This window comes from Bactrocera tryoni, chromosome 2 (assembly GCF_016617805.1).
Source record: "Bactrocera tryoni isolate S06 chromosome 2, CSIRO_BtryS06_freeze2, whole genome shotgun sequence".
In the NCBI taxonomy this organism is placed as follows: Eukaryota; Metazoa; Arthropoda; class Insecta; order Diptera; family Tephritidae; genus Bactrocera; species Bactrocera tryoni.
In genome coordinates this window covers 33,385,249-33,407,509 of record NC_052500.1, presented here as the reverse complement: position 1 = coordinate 33,407,509, position 22,261 = coordinate 33,385,249, and the positions used below count along the sequence as shown (strand labels likewise).

Below are 22,261 nucleotides of genomic sequence, written 5' to 3'. Positions count from 1 at the left end.
CCAATATTTGGACATTTTGAAACAAAATGTGAAGCAAAGTGCGGATAAATTGAAGATATTGGACAAATTTGCTTTCTATCAGGACAACGATCCAAAGCATACTTCACACGTAGCGAAAATGTGGCTCATTCACAATTGTTCAACACTATTACAAACACCTGCACAGTCGCCAGATCTTAACATTATTGAGCATGTTTGGGAAGAACTTGTCCGTAAGCTCTATCGATCCACTTTCAACACAATAGAGCAGTTGAAGCAGGGAATCAAACGTGAGTGGAACAGCATAACTCCAGAATTTTGCTCCAATCTCGTGCAGTCTATGCCCCGACGTTTAGAAGCAGCAATAAAAGCAAAAGGTTTCGCTTCCAAGTATTAAAACTTTTATTTTATATATGTATGAATGTCCAATTATACGTTTGACAAGAATTTTGTTTATTTTGGTTTCTTTTTTAATTAGAAAAAAGTTTTTTAATAAATGATCATAAGTATTATAAATTTTTTAAAAGTCTTTTTATAATCTACAATTCTGCATCAAAACTTTTTGGAAATTTTCTCATTGAAGAGAAATATCGGCTTTTGAATAATCTTATACTTAGTGTCCAATTATGCGTTTGAGCCACTGTACGTATTACGTAACTCATATTCAATTCAATTAAAAATTATTGCGTATTGTGCAATTTAATCAGTTGATTAGTTTGTTTATAGAAATCAAGAGATCTTCTTAATGATGCTGATTAGACACCTACAAGATTTTAATAACTGTGAGAACAGCGGTGTCTGGCAAAACAAAAGCAAAGCGCTTACGTAGGCTGACTTATATATTTCGGGATTTGGCAACACTAATGTAGCAATCTGCCAACTGCACACTTGATAGTAAAGTTTGACATTTTTGATTTTACAGGGTCCGGTACTCGAAGTGTATAAAAGTGATCAGCGACGGAATTCAAACGTAATAGTGTAATTGCTAGATATTTAGCTGGAAAATCACAGCCAGCAATTGTTCATGAGCTCAAACACCTTAATGTGAATAAAGTTTTTGTTTATCGCACCATCACTCGTTACAATGATACTGGTAGCATAGCAAAACGCCATGGAGGTGGTCATCAAAAGACTGCAACGTCACGTGAGTTGATTGAGCGAAATTCACGACGAAGTGCCAATCAAATGGCTAAAGAACTGAAATATCCGACCGCAGCATCCGACGCATATTGAAAAATGAGCTCAAGGTCAAGCCTTACAAGTTCCAAAAGGCCCATGATCGCACACCGAAGCAGCAACAAGTAAGACTTGAGAGAGCGAAGCAGTTCCTTCGCTTGGCCGAAAGTGGTCAAATTCCGAACATTATGCTTTCTGACGAAAAAATTTTTCCAATTGAGCAATTCGTAAACTCTCAAAACGATAGGGTTTACTTGACCGACCGTTCATACGGGAATTTAAGTCATCGATTGGCCACCAGGAGGCAGCACCCGAAACAAATAATGATTTGGGCCGCTGTCACCGCAGATGGGCGCTCTCCAATTGTTTTCATCGAGCCTGGCGTCAAAGTAAATGCCACATATTATCGGGAAATTCTGGAGGCTGCATGGAAGCCGTTGGCAAACAAACATTTCGGTCGCAAACCATGGACGTTTCAACAAGACTCAGCACCGTCTCACAAAGCGCGAGTGAACCAAGAATGACTGAAAAACAACGTTCCGAACATCATTACGACCACACAATGGCTCTCGAATTCACCAGATGCGAATCCAATGGATTATTCTCTCTGGGTTATTTTAGAAAGCAAGGTCCGAAGTAAAAAATACACCAGTCTCAAGATGCTGAACAAAGCCATTGTCCGTAAGTGGGACAAAATACCGGCAATTCACATTGGTTTTTTGACCGTCTCAAAGCCATAGTTAAGGCGAAAGGTGGTCATATCGAGCAAAAGTGAATTGGTCCAGAATTAATGGTTATTTTCACACATTTTTTACTTTAAAAAAACACTTCGAGTTTTGGACCCTGTATATGGTACATACTCGAAAGGTTTTGACATATGACCGCTACTTATGTTGTTTACAGTAACTTGAAATATTCATCTCGGCAAAAAAATGAAAATAAATCATGAACATTATTTTTTACAACTTTTGACGTGGCTTAACTCATCACGAGTGCAGTGCAGCGTGATTAACTCATCGATAGTATGCTGAATTCAATCGAGATCGTAGATCAATCAAAGATGTATGCCGTCAAGGTTGTCCAAAATTAGTTGTTTTTTGGAAAATATTGATGCTGATCGTCATCTGACCTTCGTGAAATTGAGACGACTATGGGCATTAGTGGGACTAGCATACGATCATTTTATGAACATTTGCGTGTCAAAAATATTTGTTACGGCCCCCACAATTTGTCAATCGCTCAGAAAAAAGGTTCGTGTCGATTTGTCGGGAGGTGTTATAGCGGTGCTTCGAAACACGTCTATGAAATCATGATAGATGATGAAACGTGGACTTACATATATGCGTTGAAATGCAAAGACCAAACGACTGCATGGGTGTTTCAAGAAGCGTTTTCAAGCAAATGGTTGCTTGTTTTCTTGAAATCATACCACTAGAACAACGCAGAACTGTAAATTCTGAGTGATACACAATCATTTTTTTGCCGATAGATTTTTGATAAATCATTAGTTTGCCAGTTGTTTTACAAAAAATTAAAAAACAACTGCAGAAGACGGATCACTTTTACCAAGACAATGGTAGCTCTCACACGTCGACTGAAACAATTGCATTTTTGAGCACTCAAACCATGAATTTGATAAGTCATCCATCGCATAGTCTTGACTTAAGACCGAATGACTTCTTTTTATTGCCGTACGTAAAAAATGAACTAAAAGGTCAACGTTTTTCGACATCTGAAGAGGCGGTAGATGCGTTCAAAAGTCATGTTTTGGAGATATCTCAAACAGAGCGGCAAAGTGATTCGGCATTTGATTCGAACCATGCAAAAGTGCACAGATCTTAATGGAGAATATAAAAAAATAAACAAGAGAGCGATTTTTGATGATTAAAATATGGTTTTGTTCTCAAATCCTGAAATATAAAAGACAACCTACATAGTGTTACCAGTTTTCACTTTCTCTAACCTAAGTAACTGACTGTATGGCCTAACCACAAAGGTCTACCCAATCTTGAAGTCTATAACCTCTTCGTAGTAAATTTAAAGAAATCTCCGAATATATTCTTCTTGAGAAAAAATTCCTCAGGCAACGCTTGCGCTTCAACGCGGCAGCAATGCGTAATTAACTATTTCAGTTGCGCTATCAACTTGTCGAACGGTGGAAATCTACGATGACAAGCAGTGATAATGACTAACTACACCTTTGACAAATCAAAATCTAGAAATCAAACAGTGGCAGGCACAAAAACAATAATTATCAGAAATATGCAGGCGTTTAGAAAATAAAGTAACGGTGAATCGAAATTTTATGTGAATCGAAAATTCAAAATAAAAGTAAAATATAGATAGGCTCCAAAATTCGACAATAAATATAGGGCTACTTGTTGATATCAAGACTAATAATGAATACATAGAGTAATGAAAATTACGATAGTTCCGTTCCGTCACTTCTTTGCATTTAACATATGTTTGTGACGTTATAAACTAAAGAAGAGAAAGGGATTTTTTTACGATTGTTTCGTTAACCTTCTTAAATGGCGTAGACACCGCTTACGCGGTTATAGTCGTTAACCGACTACCCTAATATCTTCTCTATCATTCTTAATACATACAAACTATATTCGGCTCCAGTTAACGAAGAGTATTTTCATAATATTTAAATTTAATATTAGAGTGATTAAGCAAGTGCTACACAATTATACATTTCATGCCAAACTTACGCCTAGGTCTGGCCAACCACGACTTTTGATTATTTTCTTCGCAATTCAACACGTTTGAATATTTAATGGCGATACCGAAATACAAAATTCAACATCTAAGAATTTATATCGCACACTTACAACAACACAAACAGTGCTAGCGCCAATCGACAGTCAAAAAGTTCTGCTCGGAATGTACATTGACAGTTCGTCACTAAGCATTTGCCACAACCGGCCCGACCCTTGGTTATGGAGTAAGCACGCAAAAGCATAAAACAAAAGATTAAAAGCACACAAAGGCGATACCAGATAAATTAGCGCGTTATCTATGCAGCTCAGTTCCACACAAACACACACGTAAATAGAAATACGCTGCATAAAAAATGAAATATTTTGCATTTTATCGGCAAGAACGCGGGCAACTGCTGTGCATTGCATTTGCGGGCGACTGAGTGAAGCGGACGCGGGCAGTTGAGGCGCTGCAGAGTAGTTCGTACTTTTATTGTGTTTCAGAAAAGATAAAGTTTTATCACTTATGCAATTCTACCTGACACGAGTGAGGAAGCGAGGTAGCGAATAAATGGTGAAACACTCGCTGCGGGTGACTGACGCGGAACGAAAAATAACGAAGGTGTTCTAAACACGGCCCAGGTGTCTAACACTTTATTGCGAGCGTCAGAAGTTAAAATTAAAATAAAGCAAGATTATGGGCCATATTATTTCTGCGTTTACCCTTCAACGACAACAGCAATGAAAATTTTGGGTGCATTTTGAAAGAAATACATTTTTCATTGACGAAAGCATTTTTGAATAAATATTGAATAATATTATTGATGAGTAAAAAAATATAGAATCCAGTATGGTTGAGGAACCAAGTTGATAGACAAAGAAAGTTTCGGAGGAACAATAGAAATTTATAATATAATATTATACCGGAGGTGATGCTGAAAATTGATTTGTCAAAATTTGTTTTTTACTATTTTGAAACAGTATCTGCCCAATAAGCCTAACAAATGAGGCTTCAAAATGTTCACTAAATCTGGCATTGTTTGCGATTTTACACTTTACATTGGAGACGGAACGAGACCCGACCGACCGATTTCGACTATTCCATTTCATTGATTCCATTTGATTCTTTCACTTCCCAGTACACAAATCAAGAAGTAATTAATATAACGGGGTAAAATTTTTGCACAAAAATTCATTTAAAGTATGCCACTTACATATGTATATTATTACCAAAAAATTGTCCAAATCCAAGAAAAACTGTTCAACCGCTTAGGTGCCGAATATGTTAGCCCTGTATTTATAGTTGACTTTTGACTTCGGTCAGTGTATGGAATATACAACTTAAATTCAGTGAGAATATTTTCCTGATAATAGTATCTTTGTATATTAAAAATTTGTGGAGTCGAGTCAATACTTCTCTGAACCTCCATATGCCAAATATAAAGATGTTCGAACTTCCGGGTGACTTTCTGCCGCATATATCGGCGAATATGTGAGTTATTCCAAAGAAAGTGAGAGAGCATGTTTTACTGATAACACTGTATCTTTGTGCCAGTGAATGAGTTATACATATATATAGTATATGTGTATATTACATAAATTGCTTGGATTCCGATTCTCTGGTTGACGTTTTACACCTTAAAGTATTTCCCTGGCGTTGATTCTTGCAAGTTGCAAGAGAATGAAATGTTCGGTTACACACGAACTCAACCATTCCTTACTTGTTTTCAATTTATTTATATTACTTTATCTTTCTTTTCGAATGGATTTCAGCCTATTAAACATTTTAGTAAATTTTTCCTATTTTTAAAGGCCTTTCACTAGTATATATGTTTGTATAATTCAAAAAGCTCTGCTAACGCATTTTAAAAAGTCATAAGTGATCTAAGCAAAATACATTTTGTATGGAAATACGAAATTTTCCAAAAACAACGAAACTTTATAAATTTCGAATTATTTTTGCAAAGAGTCCGACACGCTCGCAGTATATAGATCGCCTTTGCAGCGAGCTAAAATGATATCTGAGATTTTCCACATTGTTTTGAGATAGCTTGTGATAAAAAATACACTGAAAATATTTAAGTAGACATAAGTAGACGTTGGAAATATTTTCTTAAAGGGTTGCCACCTATTCTTTTAAATAAAATTTAAAAAAATAAAAAAAATTAATTTTAAAATTCGGGTATCAAATTGAATTGAGTTAAGAAAGACTTAAATCAAAGGTATTCTAGGGCAGGATTGTCACCTCCTTGAACATTTTCGATCAAATATTAGAATATACCGATGTCTTTAGAAATATTTTTAATGGGTCACAAGCCAACTAAATCAGGACAGGAAAATGTTAACCGTTGTATGGATTAAATTTTTCATATAGAAAATATGTCATTGATAAATATCGCTGATATTATGAACCACCCTACAGATGTGAGTGTTGGAACAGCGAAGACTTCCAACTCGACGCAAACTGCCGGCAACTACTTGGACGTTGTAACTGTAAAATTTCTTATCGCTGCATATTTTCCATTGTGCGCTATCGCAAATGAACTAAAAATGAAACTATAAACAGAGAATAAAAAACAATAAAGTGTAGACCAAAAATAAAAGAAGCAAAGCTCAACTCATACGTATGCAAAGCGGTGTTAAGTTTTTCTTTTCCACCTGCGCCAATGACACGGCTGGCAGCTTATCCATTCATATATCGGCTGGCTGCTTGGGTTGTTGCTTTCGTTTGTTCCCCATTGTATTTACTGTATGTACATATATAAGTGCATATGTATGTTTATAGGTGCAATATGTATGGGTATGTGTGGGCGCGTGTGAGTCGCGAAACGAGCGCCAGCTATTACTGCCTTTGCCACTGCCAGTGCCACCACCGTTCGTTCCCATGATCATCACCTGCATCAGCAGCAAATCATCACAGTCAGCAGTGGTGCTTAAAATATAAATACGATTGCACGAAATACATACGAATGTTTGTTGTTGTTGTTAATATTTGCACGTGCACTTTGCGCCATACGCTACTCGTATTACCACAACCAAATACTCGTGTTTTTGTTCCCCAAATGGTATCACATTCGGTCTCCACTCTTATCGCATTTAAATTTAATTATTTTGTAAACTACAACAACAAATAAATACAAATAATAATAAGTTATGCTTTGTGTATTTAACTGTAACGGAATATTCAAATAAATATAGGGTGATCCAAGTAGATGTACCTTCTTCAGTAGCTCTTTTTTGACAGATCACGTGTGAGTCGTGTCAAGTTGTCATGTTATATTTGTTCAGCAATGTTTGGCGTTTCATCACGGAAAGACGTTCACGTTCTGTGAAGAATGTTTTTCGGGCGTTACGCTCAACTTATGGTCAACAAAATCGGCCGACTGAGCGTACTATTCTCAGCACCATCACCCATCTTGAGACCCAGCATTCATTATTAGATAATATGTGGAATATCCAGCTCGCAGTGAACAAAATATAACAGCCGTAGGTGAGAGTGTACACATGGAGAGCCGATACGGAGCTGTCCGCAGTCACTCGAACTGTCGTATAAAACGACTTGGAGCATTTTACGTCGAGATCTTAAATTGAAAGCATACAAAATGCAGTATGTGCAAGAACTGAAGTCGCTTCATCGATGAGGCCCATTTCTGGCAATGGGTATGCATACAAGCCAAATTTCCACATTTGGGTCGAAGAGCAACCTGAAGAGGTTCAAGAGCTGCCATTTTATCCAGAAAAAATAACGGTTTGCCGTAGTTTGTAGGACGGTGGAATCATCGGTCAGATCGTGTGATATCACACCGTTAGACTTTTTCCTGTGAACTTTGAAGTCTATGCGGACAATCCCGCATTCAGGCCTTGGAGCGAAACATGACGCGTTTCGTTCGCCAGTAACCAGTCAAAATGCTCAAACTTTGGACTCAACAAAAGAGATAATATTTTATTTAAAAATAAATGCCAAAGCTAGTTCTTTCGAATGATAATGAACATTCCTCAATTAATTTGAAGTTTCTGTGTTTTTTCTTAAAAAAAAGTTGGGAACCTTCTATAGAAAACTTTTTCATTTGACGAGATATCTTCACAAAATTTGGCACAAATTTTTGTCCGAAAACACTGACAAATGCTTTTACCGGAATGACCGTATTCTTGTTGAGTTGATATTTTTGCTCATGCCTCATAGCTCAAACTATGTTTGGAGATACTATGATACATGAATGGTATTACTACAAGATACTACTTTAGGTCAATGTGCTTAGTAAATTCTGATTATGAATACCAAAAATGTAGTAGGAATCTGGACAGACTGGATATCCTTGGCCACTTCATTTTGATAAATTTTAAATTGGTAGGATTATTGGTATTTTTTGAAAAGCTATAATGAACTTATTTCTCTGTGAAATTAAATTTGTAAAATGCAATTCAGTCAAAAAAATGCACAGCTGTTCAAATACATATACATATATTAGAGTGATTCAAAAAAAAAATTTTTTTTTTGTTTGGTACTCGGAAAAATAGGTTCCTAGACACCACTAAGAAAGCCTCTGCAAAAATCTATTCATAATAATTTTTTTCATTGAGTTATAAAATTCATAAGAAATAAAAAATTTTCCCAAAAATAATCAAACTTGAACTGTTAATATCTTTTAAACGTTTGGGTTTACGAAAAAATCTTAGTCGACCTTTTTTGTAGAGCATTCAATTTTCAACAAAATCTTAGGAACAAGAATATTTTTCAAGTAATTGGAAGCGAGATATAAATTTTTCTATCTGATAATAAGAAAAAATAGAAAGCTGTATGTAGGAGGACCTTTCCGTTACAATTAAAAACTCATATTTGGAGAGGCTTTCTTAGAGGTGTCTAGGAACCTATTTTTCCGAGTACCAAACTAAAATTTTTTTTTTTTTTGAATCACTCTAATATATACATATATATCTATATAGTCTACAAGTATATACATATATACTACACTTTCATTGTGATTTCAGGGGTACGTAAAACAAAAATGGAAAAGAGAAGATAAAAAGAGTGACCACAATAAATTTTAGAGGACTAAAAGGAATGGGACAGAAAAAAATAATATTTTACTATGGCGCTACGTGCCACAGAGCACGTGCAAAAACACAATTATTGAATAAATTTGGAAATTGGATTATTTGAAGAAATTGTGAGAAGTTGTGATTTAACACCATTCGAATATTTCTTGTGGGATTATTTGAAGTCATTGGTCTTTAGCAATAAGCCACACTATCTTCAAGCTTCAGAAGACCATATTGAACGTACTATTCATAACATACCACTTGATTTAGTGGAAAAAGTACTCGAAAATTGGGTTCATCGAATTTCTTTTTGTAAAAGAAGTCGTGGAGGCCATTGAATGATGTTATATTCAGAACTTAATTGTATCGATTGTAAAATAAAACTGTTTGGATTTTCTTAACAATTATTTTTTTTTTAATTTTTATCTCTCTTTTTGAAAAACCCTGTACGTATGTATATATTCGTTACATTATCGATGTATGTATGTATGTACTACATATAGGCAGATATACATACATATTTAGTATATAATGCGCATTAATTTCATGCTACAGAATTTGAACGGCAAAGCGAAACATTAAATTCACAAAAGAATAAAATATAGTGCTTTTAGTGAAGTCAAGTTCGGTTTTATCACAACTGAATGATTTCTTTAATATAGTAAGTACTCTTTCTTCCTTCGTAATAAGCTGATACATATTAATGAGTTGATAAATTCACTGCGTACTCATACTCGTAAGTAACTAATTATTCGCTTTCGTTTTTGTACCAAGGTGCAACATTTTGCACAAGGTATTCCGATGTTTTTACAAAGGCGAAAAAAGGGGAAAAATCAACAGTGGTCTTAAAAATCGAAATTTTGCAAAGAAAAACCTTCGATCAGGCTCGAGTTTATTATGTATTCTAAAAGCTGTATAAATTTCATTAAAATCTACTGAGCGGTTTCGAGTTACAATTGTCACCACTTCAAAAAACATAGTTTTGAGAAAAACGCGTTTAAAGTTTCCCACTAGCGCTTTGAAGTGTCCGAACTCTCTTTATTATTTGTCGAATAACTCAAAAACTAATTATCGGATCAACGTGAAATTTTCAGAGAATATTTTTAAGATATTACACTTAACGAAAATGCAAAAAAATAAAATAATTTTTTGAAAATTCTAACTACCCCTAACCCCTTAAAGGGTATCAAATGTTCCTTTCCGCCCGAACTAACTCTGGCTTACTTCTTTTTATCTGTAGTTTTTGTGCTTGCATTGTACTTACACCCTGGCGTTAATCAGTTGCGGTTAGGTATGTGATTTCATTGTTTTATTTGTTGCTTCTGTTTATCAAAACTTAGAAAAGTGACTCAGAGTGCAGAAACAGTCAGAAATGAGTAATGCTCTATAGTAAATCCAACGGTTGATAATCGCTTATATTTTTTATATTAATGTGCATAAACACATATGTATGTACATATATACTGGCATTTATAATCAAAACCGTTATATATACCAAGAAAAGTGATTAATTTCTTGGTTTGTTTGAAAAATGGCGACGGGGATTGATCAAATATTAACATAAGAAAATAAAATTTGTATTATCTAAAAAATTGCGTGAAAGTAATACGCAAAGGCACTTGCAGAAAAAAAATACTTTCAATCTTGGAACAAATATTATAGGTTTGCTTAACTTTTAAGCAGCGATATTTCGCAATGCGTAGTGGTGATGTACATCTCATACAGCTCTCTCTTACTCTTATAAAAGATTGCACCTGCTCGATTAAGTTCTGCAGCTCGAATTATTTTCTCCAGCAGCAGGTTAAAGAAGTCGCACGATAGGGAGTCGCCTTGTCTGAAACCTCGTTTGGTATCGAACGGCTCGGAGAGGTCCTTCCCGATCCCGACGGAGCTTTTCGTGTTGCTGAACATCAGATTTACACAGCCGTATTAGTTTTGCGGAGATACCAAATTCAGACATCGCGGCATAAAGGCAGCTCCTTTTCGTGCTGTCGAAAGCAGCTTTGAAATCGACGAGGAGATAGTGTGTGTCGATTCTCCTTTCACGGATCCTTTCCAAGGTTTGACGCATGGTAAATATCTGGTCGGTTGTTGATTTGCCAGGTCTAAAGCCACACTGATAAGGTCCAATCAGTTTGTAGACGGTGGGCTTTAATCTTTCACACAATACGCTTGATAGAACCTTATATGCGATGTTGAGGAGGCTTATCCCACGGTTGTTGGCGCAGATTGTGGGGTCTCCTTTTTATGGATTGGGCATAGCACACTTAAATTCCAATCGTTGGGCATGCTTTCGTCCGACCATATTTTACAAAGAAGCTGATGCATGTCCTTATCAGTTCTTCGCCGCCGTGTTTGAATAGCTCGGCCGGCAATCCGTCGGCCCCTGCCGCTTTGTTGTTCTTCAGGCGGGCAATTGCTATTCGAACTTGCTATGGAACGTCTGCTCCATCGTCATCGATTGGGGAATCGGGTTCGGCTTCTCCTGGCGTTGTGCGTTCACTGCCATTCATCAGACTGGAGAAGTGTTCCCTCCATAATTTAAGTATGCTCTGGGCATCGGTGACTAGATCACCTTTGGGGGTTCTACAAGAGTATGCTCCGGTCTTGAAACTTTCTGTAAGCCGACGCATTTTTTTGTAGAATTTTCGAGCATTACCCCGGTCGGCCAGCTTATCAAGCTTTTCAAACTCACGCATTTCAGCCTCTTTCTTTTTCTGTCTGCAAGTGCGTCTCGCTTCCCTCTTCAACTCGACTCGACTCGAAACGACTGGCGCGCTGTTGTTAACTCGGCTATAATCGCGTAAGCGGTGTCTACGCCAGTAAAGAAGAAGAAGAAGTGGTAATGTATTTAAGTTACACACTTACCACTACAACAACAAAAAGCAATAATTTTGTTATGATAAAGAAATATTTTATATTGGTCGGTTGTACAAGGCTAGCAAAAACAAGGAAAATAATTAGTTGGGTATATGGGAGCTTCAAGAGCGTGTGGACCAATTTCATAATTTTTTGGCGGCAACAAATATTGTGTTTATACAGAAAACTACTGCCTTTTCATTTCAATAAAAAATCAACCGAAAGGAAGGTACATACATATATTGTGGCTATAGATAGGTAGACGTAGGAGCACTATAAGATCGTACTAAAATAAGGAAATACAAGTCACTTTCATGAAATTAAAAGCAACATTCGATGGAAAGCTATATTGCGATTTTGCCAAAACAATGTAAAAAAGATAGATATAGTGATGTTATGAGTAAATTTTGTGAAATGAGAAATGTGCATAAAATCAAATTACTCATATCTCAACAAGAATGGAAAAGATCGACAAATACCGAAAATGGCATTACCGATCATATACTTATGTACATAGTTATTTTACAGTTTCTATCCAGTACTATTGACGATTTATCTTAGAACACATTAGCCTAACAATAACCACCTTAAAAGCCAATCAAAAAAACTTTAATTCGCAAAGTATGCAATATTAGGCGAACCGTGTCTATAGCATACATAGATATTCCTTCAATCTAAGCATAGTATTTAGGTTTGTATGTACATTTTCAATACAAAGTCGTTATTTTTAGTTCTTATCAGATTGTTGAATAGATAGTTGAAACACTAAAAGTCACAATAAAACTTGGTAAGCTTGATGGATTTAGCATGTGACAACATTAATACAAATCAGCGATCTATATACATACATACATACATATAACATTGACTACCACATGATTTGAGACCAAAAATTAGACAAAGTTAGAACAAGTAAGGAAGGCCTACTCGAATGCAACCCAACATTTTATACTCTTACAACTTGCAAGAAACAAAGCCATTAAATGCCTTAGGCTTCAAAACGTCAACCTGAGGATCGAAATTCAAGCAATTATATATATACATATTAATCATACACTGACCGACATGTTCGACGACATAAGGTTTATTAGAAAAACAAAAATCATTATATGTAGTATATGGGTGTTGGGATAGTATCGAACCGATTTCATTTACTTTTGCCAACATACTTAAGATACCACATACTATTAAAATGTTCCTTGAGATTTATTAAGGTACTTCACATACCAATACCAATCATATGGAGTAAAGTCGCCTGGTTGTTATATATTTGTTATATGGAGGCTAGGTCAAGTTTTCGAAGTTTTGGAATTTCGAAAACCTAGTAAATATTAGGTATATGGGAGCTAAGGTAATGGTTGACCTAATTCAATCCATTTTTTACACACAGAGATCCATTGTCAGGATGGTTCATTCCTTAATTTCAATTATATATCTCACACTGTGACCGATATTTGCCGTAAATGGTCAACTGTAGATATTACGATCCAAATATTCGGTAGCGAGACGCTTGAATAGTTCTTTTACCTTTGGATAAATTTTTGGTCAGAAGGTGGCATGCTATGAGGGCATTTTTCGCGCAAATTTATATCCCGTTACAATAATTTCTCCTTGATTTTTACACTCGAAAGGAAAGAGTCAGATGGATTATAAATTGATATATTGAAAATAGGTTGGTTGCCGTCCATTTTCGTACTGTTACAAAAGAATATGAGAAGAATGTCAGGAATCAAATCCGGTTGAAATCGGTCCGGCGGGTAACGAGATATGTGATTTCACCTAAAAGTGTGCGGCTGCGGTGCCATGGCTATCGTGCAGTTTTTACCCCGGCCCCTAACATCTTCTCATACCACCTCGGAGATAAACCTTAATGGCTCTGGCGGATTTAGTTATTGTTTTTCGCACTTTTAGTAGTTTTTAACAGTACCATTATATGGGAAGTGGACGGGTTTATCATCCGATTTCGTCCACTGTCAGTGGGGTTGTTTAAGGGAGTTGTACTCAGCGAATTTGGTTTTAGTAATTTGAATAGTTTAGGAGATATTTACATTAAGCCAGTTAGAAGGCCGGCCCTGTGGCCATCTTTTTCAAAGATTTTAGCCCACAGATACCCCTTGTTACTGTGATCCTTTATTACAGTTTAGTTTGGCACTTTGTAGGTTTTTGACAGTGACAGTGGTCCGATTACGCCCACCTACAATGCCAACCGTCTTACGATGCCGAAAAACGTGCACCAAACCTCATTACGATTCAAAATCCAGTTACTTTTGCTCCCGCGGTATTTGACGGAACGTGCTGTGGACAGATGAAAGCAAAATTGATTTGGGTTCAGAAAGTACATCCGTCCACTACTAAATACATAAGATCATTCCAAGTACACTATTAAAACGTTTGAATGTGGTGATCTGAGCATTATGGTATTGGCTAGCTTTTTGCACATGCTATCGATCCTACTTATGTATATGTACATTTGATCAATAGCATCTTAAACCGAATAGCGTATGTGAACCTATTGAATGATGTTATATTACCGTTTCTCAGCTGGAAAAGCCTTATAACAAGGATGTTTGAGCAGGATTACAAGCCAAAACATACGAACAAACTAGATCACGGCAACGGAGGCTCAAGTTATGATTTCGCATATAAATTAATAAATTCATATTTATTAATGTACAGTTATTAACAAGGTGTCTGGGCGTGTAACAGTTGTAATGAATATAAACAGAACCTGACCAGCTGCAAAACAACAGCTGTGATGCAAATAAAAGCCAAGCAAAAGTGCAGAATACCACATACATGTGTCTACATATACATGTACATATGTATAGATACATACATATAGATATGGCAATTGTATGCATAAATAGCAGTAACTCAAATAACAACAAGCAAACCGCAAAATATTTCAAATTGCTAACATTTTATTCTATGTTGTTGTATAGCATTTTTGTTGTAAATATTTGAAAGCGTTCGCTGGTTATTGACATATTAACTTTTTCACAGCTTTTTGGTTTCCTTCGCTTCTCTGTTGTCGCTTGTGGCTGAGTTTACAGACAAATTTATTAGTTTGTTCTTTTGTGATGCTTGGTCACACCTTATTAGTTAATTACATTTCGTTGTTGCCACTTAAGTTGATGTATCGCCGGCATTCCACACACCCATACACCCTCAGCCATATGCACTTGTGCGCACGTGTATGTTTGTGTGTGTGTGTGTGTGTGTGAGTTTGGCACATTATCGCGCTTTACTGCCAATACGACTTTATTTAAATGCCACAACTTATGGCACCTTCAACACTATCGAGCATTCGCAATCTATTTCAATTAACTACTTCACGACCGCTCAACTTCGCACCTTAGCAGGAAAGCTGCAGGTATTCCATAGCATGTGGCTATGCGGGTCGTACAATATAATTATTTCTAAACTAAGTCGTATTTTACTTTTGCATATCTCAATGGAGATAAGCGTTTCAACTGCTGCTCCATATTATTCTTGTCTACAAAACTAAAACAAAAACAAAAACTAAAACTAAAACAAAAACAAACAAAATATGCGAAAACTGAATAGAACAAAAACAAAGAACATTTAGTAAAGAACCGTGGTGCAATCCGCAGTGTGTAATCAATAAAACGTGCTCACCCGTTATTTAAGCACGGAAATGTTTCGTATGCGTTTTTTATTACACTGCACACGCATACAAACACATATACATTCATACACATGAATAGCCAAGATTGGTTTATATATCGTTGGAAGATGGTTTTTTTTTTAATTCGATTTTCTTTTAAAATATCTTTAGCAAACTTATTTTTAGAAACACTTTTGAGCGTTGTGCTAGTTAGAAAAAAATAAAATAACAACAAAAAGTTAGAAAAACAATAATTATCCATATTTAAAGACATTCAGCTTTCCTCTTCTTTCAGTTTTCCCTTCTATCATGAGCCAAAAGGGGGATTACCTTGCTTTTGCAAACCCCTTACACGGTGCACGGTGATTACAAACTTTTTCAAAGCACTCAAACAAAACACACTCAAAATTACGACGCGAGATCGTCTAGTTATAGGATAGTTACAACCTGGCAACCTGTCACCGGACTTACAAGTTCACAACAACTATTCTGCGAAGAAACTTGTTACTCAAGGCGAAATGTGATCAAATTTTACTTCCGCAAATAATGCGAAAAGCGGCGTGTTCCTTTTATTTAATCTATGCGAAACACCAAACGAAATTACTCGCTACTTAAAATTGTCCATAATATAGTAGCACTTGATCTATAATATGAGAAGAACGTAATAAATGCTTGAACAAATTCGTAAAACCTCTCAAAATACCAAGTTATCACAATGAAATCAAGACGTCATTGTTGATATTGCTACCAGATATGTATGATGACTACAAACGATTGAAAGTTGTGAAGAAACGAAAATCACTGAAAATATACGAGAGTACTTAAAATTTTATTTTGGATTTTTTGATGTTACAATGGTGTGTCATTAAGATCTCTTCAGTGCTAAGCCCGGCTTTTTTTTCATAGACATCTAAGACTTTGGATGAATTCAATGTCGTTCTGATCTACATATGTACATATGTAAGAAACTATTTCTTAGTGCGGCAAGTCAAAAGAAAAAGGATCTCCCTATAGTCCGATTTTTGTATAATAGAATGAAGAAGTCGGGAAGATTAAGTATTAAAGCAGGATGATAAAGCATTTTGCATAATTTTGGGCAGACCATAAAATTATGTAGCTAAGGCGCACATATACAAATTATTTTGTCAAACTAATTCAGTCTAGGAGGATGGAGTCATGTGTAACAGTTCACGTAAGTGAGGAAAGTTCTCTGATCGCCATTCACTTGGGAGTGGCCAGAAACGATTCTTTTACATATGACTCAAGCAGCTCACAACTTCCGCTCTAACCACGAACCAAGTATCCTCTGGGTAGCCTAAGAACATCCGTTCGAAGGCGAACTAAAGTGAGAAGGCGAAAAATCCCCTACATAGGGTTGTGCGCTGAGTTTGGGACCCGCCACGTAAAAAGCCCCCCCAATGAAAGATTACCAACTGCCTCGGATGAAATACAACGCAGGATTGCTCTTGCCAACAGGTGCTACTTCGGACTGAGTAGGCAATTGAAAAGAAAAGTCCCTTCTCGACGAACAAAAGCCAAACTCTATAAGTCGCTCATAATTCCCGTTCTGCTATATGGTGCAGAGGCTTGGACGATGACAACAACCGATGAGTCGACGCTACGAGTTTTCGAGAGAAAGGTTCTGCGAAAGATTTATGGTGCTTTGCGCATTGGCCACGGCGAATATCTCATTCGATGGAACGATGAGCTGTACGAGATATACGACGACATTGACATAGTTCAGCGAATTAAAAGACAGCGGCTACGCTGGCTAGGTCATGTTGTCCGGATGGACGAAAACACTCCAGCTCTGAAAGTATTCGACGTAGTACCCGCCGGGGGAAGCAGAGGAAGAGGAAGACCTCCACTCCGTTGGAAGGACCAAGTGGAGAAGGACCTTGCTTCGCTTGGAATATCCAATTGGCGCCACGTAGTGAAAAGAAGATACGACTGGCGCGTTGTTGTTAACTCGGCTATAATCACGTACCGCTTACGTCTACGCCAATCAAGAAGAAGAATACAGTCTGATATTTTCGGGATTAAAATTAAAATTACAAAATTTATATGCTTCAATTATCGAATGAATACTGTAGCAGCCTATTTTTACTTCCTTGAAAGTAAATTTCTCTCAAGACATAGCATTATTGGAGCACTAGTACAAGTTTATGCATGTTTGTAGCATAAATGAGTGAAACTTAATTCATTTAGCGTTTCTTTATCGAGTGTGCTGTGGTGCCATTTCATATCAAATTGCGATACAACGCTTCCGGGCCGAGTTTTGATGCGGGTTGGTATAAAAAACTTTAGAGATATAAGTGTATATAGGCGATACCGGAAACGACTGGGCTGAAAATAAATACGTTTTGCATATCTATCTTTAACAAACACATACACACACATTTGATTGTGAAATTGTGTGACTTAATTTGTTTTCATTTAAAAGTAGAGATAAAAAATGGTTTCTGATAAATTTAGCATTTCAGTAAGCGTTTCAGTAATGTAAGCAGTTTTGGCTAGAATTCGGTTACTTTGTGAAAAGATCAGTTTAAATATATATAAATATGAATTGAATTTCACCATTAAGAATAGTAAATAATCTCAAAAAAGTTAAAAAAAAAAATAATGATAATTTTATCGATAGTACCGCCTCTCTTTGAGGAGGATGGTATTAGAGATGGGCAGAATCAGACCTTGCTCACTAAATGACGTTAGTCGTTCATAAGACATTGGTGTCTTGTTCTAAACATAGGAAATTTACTGTTAACGGAGGTAGTTTCATATGCGATGAACGACCGCTAAGGGTATACCTCAGGGTAGTGCCAAACCAAACTCTATATGTCCTATATATAGCAGATGTTATTGCAGGTAATAATATATTGGGAAACATTTGCATATGATATAGCCTTAGGTTGCCGTAATAAAAATCCCATGAAAGTGTCAAAAGTACTAGAAGATCTATTGCTACAGAGCATAATAGTTTTGTTCACCAAACGGTTGTACGTATCACCTAAAACTAAGCAAGATAGATATAGGGCTATAATAAATCAGGATAATGAGATGAGTGGAAATCCGGGTGACTGTCTGTCTGTCTGACGGAGATGCTGTCTATCTGTTCATGCAAGCTGTGTAAAAATTTAGATATCTTGATGAAACTTGGACCCGCGTACATCCTGAGTAAAAAAAAATCGTAGATGGGTGTAATCGGACCACTGCCACATCCACAAAAAACCATTGACCGAAAACTTATGTGATGCCACAACTAAGCAATAAATTAAGTTATAAATCTCTAATTTGGCACATGTGATCGCAGTAGCAAGAAGCTAAAAGCTAGAAAAAGTAAGCATGGCTCCACCCTCTAATAAGTTTATATATATGTAAGTACATATCTTCTAAACCTAAGTTGCCTAGCGCAAATAGTATAAGAACCCCTACGTAAACTGTGAAAATGCATGAAATCGGAAAATAACCCATATAACGGTACTGTTAAAAACTACCAAAAGCACAATAAATCAGTAACTAAATACGCCAAACTGAACGACTGGCGCGCTGTTGTTAACTCGGCTATAGTCGCGTAAGCATTGTCTACGCCAATTAAGAAGAAGAAGAAGAAATACGCCAAAGACATTCAATTTTACACCCAAAATGGTATGAAAGTGCCTTATGAGAGCCGGTATGAAAATTTGACGATGGGCGTGGCACTAATCAACTATTTCTTTCCATTGATTCCAATTGACTTTCACTTCCCAGTACACAAACCAAAAAGTAATTAATGTAACGGGATAAAATAATGCCTTTATAGTATGCCACCACCCCGTATCTATCGGTAACTGTTGACCGAAAATATCGGTTAATGTATGGCATATGCAAATGAAATTCAGAGATAATCATTTCCTGATACTAATAAACCTGTGTATCAAAAATGGGCTGAGTCGGGTTAATACTTCCCTGCGCCTCCATATACCTAGTATAATGATTTGGAACTTCCGGTGACTTTATACAGCACTTAGCCTTTCCTTCCTTATTGATATTACTTTCTGTCATTTTCATTTATTTATTCTATATTTTTTTATTTTGTTACTTTTTAATTTAATTTGTTTGTTTTCACTTTGACAGTTTGTTGAGTTTAAGACGTTCCAGTCAAAATTCCTTACAACAATAACATGTTGGCTGTTGTACCGTCGTAAGGAAAGATTCACAAAGATCTCGGTATTACCATTATGCTTGCCTGGAATCAAACTCACTTCAAAAAAAGAGATCTACCAGCTTTCTAAAGAGGAACGTACCATCAGAATGGACTCAACCACAACTTTAACAATAAATAATATTAACAAATTAAAACATGATCACAATAGAGAGAGGCATTTGCGGTGTAAAAATATTAAGAAAGTGGACATGGGCCAATCCCCTAATAGACTATACATATATACATATCACACCGATTATTAAAGCTAGGTCCACCAAAGTTTCCACTATTTTAAATCAATGAGTGATGAATGGAAATTGCACTTAACGCAAATAGCTCTTTAAATTGGTGACAACTCTTATCTAAAAATTGACGAATTCGAACCTTACTTGTCCTAGCTCCAGGACTCGAATATTAGAAGCTTATTAATTAGTGCGTCCTTTCTTGATCTTGCGTGAAAAGGGTACAAAAATCGGTTCAGTCCTCTAGGCTTAATATTTATATCTAATACTTATAGTGATTTTCGACCACTATGTTGACTTCAAGTTATATGTATGTATCGATAAATGTGTGTAATATTTTAATAAAATTAAGTGGACCACAATATTATTTAGTGGCAAAATTGCTAAAATCGGTCCACCATATATGTATATACTTTTTAGTGTTGGCTAATGTCCGAAAAAATATATTTTATACAATTTTTTATAAAACTCTTCTGATAAATTTTCATTAAATTGCAGTATACCCATAAATACATATTCAACGGTACTTACCTTTATTAAGCGGTTTTGGATTTAACTGTTTGCGTCGGGACATTGTACGCCGAACAAATCCTCAATTTGTTGCAGTTTTGTTTCCAAATTTAGTTTCAAGTGGCTAAGAAACGTCAAACATGACGGCAAAGCGCTCTTATTAATAAAGAAAAACCACAATGTTGATATTTATATAGTTTAATAATCACAACTGATAGCGAATATATATTTTTTTTAATTTTTTTTCATATGAATTTTGAAAATTTTTACCACATTAAAATTTTCAAGAAGTTAACAGCACATTGGTTGCATTATTTTGGAGAAAACAATCACTTTTATGTAATTATTTCTTTGCAAAATCACTATACTTGTGCTAATGCTTTTTAATCGAATTTTAATTATTTTTTAGTATATAAATTTCGTTTAGTTAACTTTTACACTTCCACTTTTTTTGAATTATTATTTCCTTTGAAACTCGTTTCGGTATTGTTATTGTTTTCTAAATTTTGGTTTGTTTTTAATCAATTTCATTCCCTTTTTTATTTCACATACTCAAACTATTATCAACTGCATTTAAATCTTTTTTCAATTGCGGCTTTCGAGATCAATTTCGTGTGATAAATAGCCAAATTCATTTCATCATTTGATGATAAGTTGCAATGAGCGTACAAAAACAATATCAATAAAAGCCCAAACCAATAGCACAATCGAATTGTTTACAAACCGGCGGCGTTGCAATCACACACAAACACTTGCCGCAACTACGCACACACCCACAAACATGCACGTGGATGTGTGTACAAACAAAGTTAACGCGATCACTTGAGCAATTCGTGTGCCGTAAATGCCGTTAATCGATTACGATTTGGTTGAAAACAAAAACAGTTGTGGGTGGCAACAACAATAGCCGCAGGCACTAGCGCACACACACGCACCAAAATATTACTAATAATCATTAATGACATTTAACTGCTTCTCGCAACAGCCAACTACACACACGCACACACACATGTGTCCGATTATAATTTGTCCGATAAGGCCACCAAATTGCTAAATCACCCATAAGCAACCACTTGACCAGCGCAAATCAACGTCCAAACGGCAAAGCGCCAAAAAAAAACTGGAAAATATTAACACTCACAAAGCTAATGGGAAACGTCTAAACGTCGCGGCGAATTACTCACAACTGAACGCCGAAGTCCAACGCAGCGCCGAATGAATCGAAATGCGCGAGCGCCATCAAAGCAAATTTACCAAAGCAAAAGCACAGCAAATCGAAAATAAATTCAAATCGAATGGGTGCTACGGGTGTATGGGAGCCAATGGGCCCAACGAAAACAAATCGGCAGCACGTAGCGCAAGTAGTGGAGCGCATTGCAGGCGTCGGCACCATGGCACAAGTCGAGCGCGAAATGTCACAGCAAAGCAAAAACAAAGCAAAACAAACTGAGGCCTTGGTTGGTGAGCGGTGTAGTGGTGAGTGGCGGTGAAGGCGAAATTCGCAAAACAAATTGCGGCATACCGGAACCGGATTTTCTCCGCCTTTTGCTGTGTGCTTTCTCGGCTCTTTTGTTTTGCTAGCAATTCGTCACATACTCACACACACACACAAACACAGGTGCACACAGTTCGGCATCCACAGAATTTGGATTGTAAGTGAACAGATGTTTGGCAAATAATTAGAGTCCACATTGGAGCTGCCAGTTTTTCCAATTGGAAATAGTACAGTTGAATTTAATTGCATATGCAGTGCTCTCTTTGTCATTATTTTTGTAAAAAATACACAATTGTATAAACGATGATAACAAATTTCGTTGAATGAATTTTAGACGTATTTTAAGTAAAAGGCTTGGGCGTCCGCCAAATTTACATTAAATTTAAACAAGAAATTTTAAAAATTAAATTTTTAAACAAGAAAAAGCGTTAACTTCGACTACGT

The 22,261-nt window shown here is 36.2% G+C and overlaps 1 protein-coding gene across 1 annotated transcript in view; it reads right to left on the bottom strand.

The window, feature by feature from the left end:
- The window catches only part of LOC120768152 (zinc finger protein ush), a 250,155-nt gene extending 229,674 nt beyond the window's left edge, over positions 1 to 20,481 (bottom strand). The window contains exon 1 of the mRNA XM_040094713.1: positions 20,344 to 20,481. Within this exon, the coding sequence (XP_039950647.1) occupies positions 20,344 to 20,386 (43 nt within the window). The 5' untranslated portion in view covers positions 20,387 to 20,481. The remainder of the gene's footprint in view (positions 1 to 20,343) is intronic.
- Between the last annotated feature and the right edge of the window lie 1,780 nt (positions 20,482 to 22,261).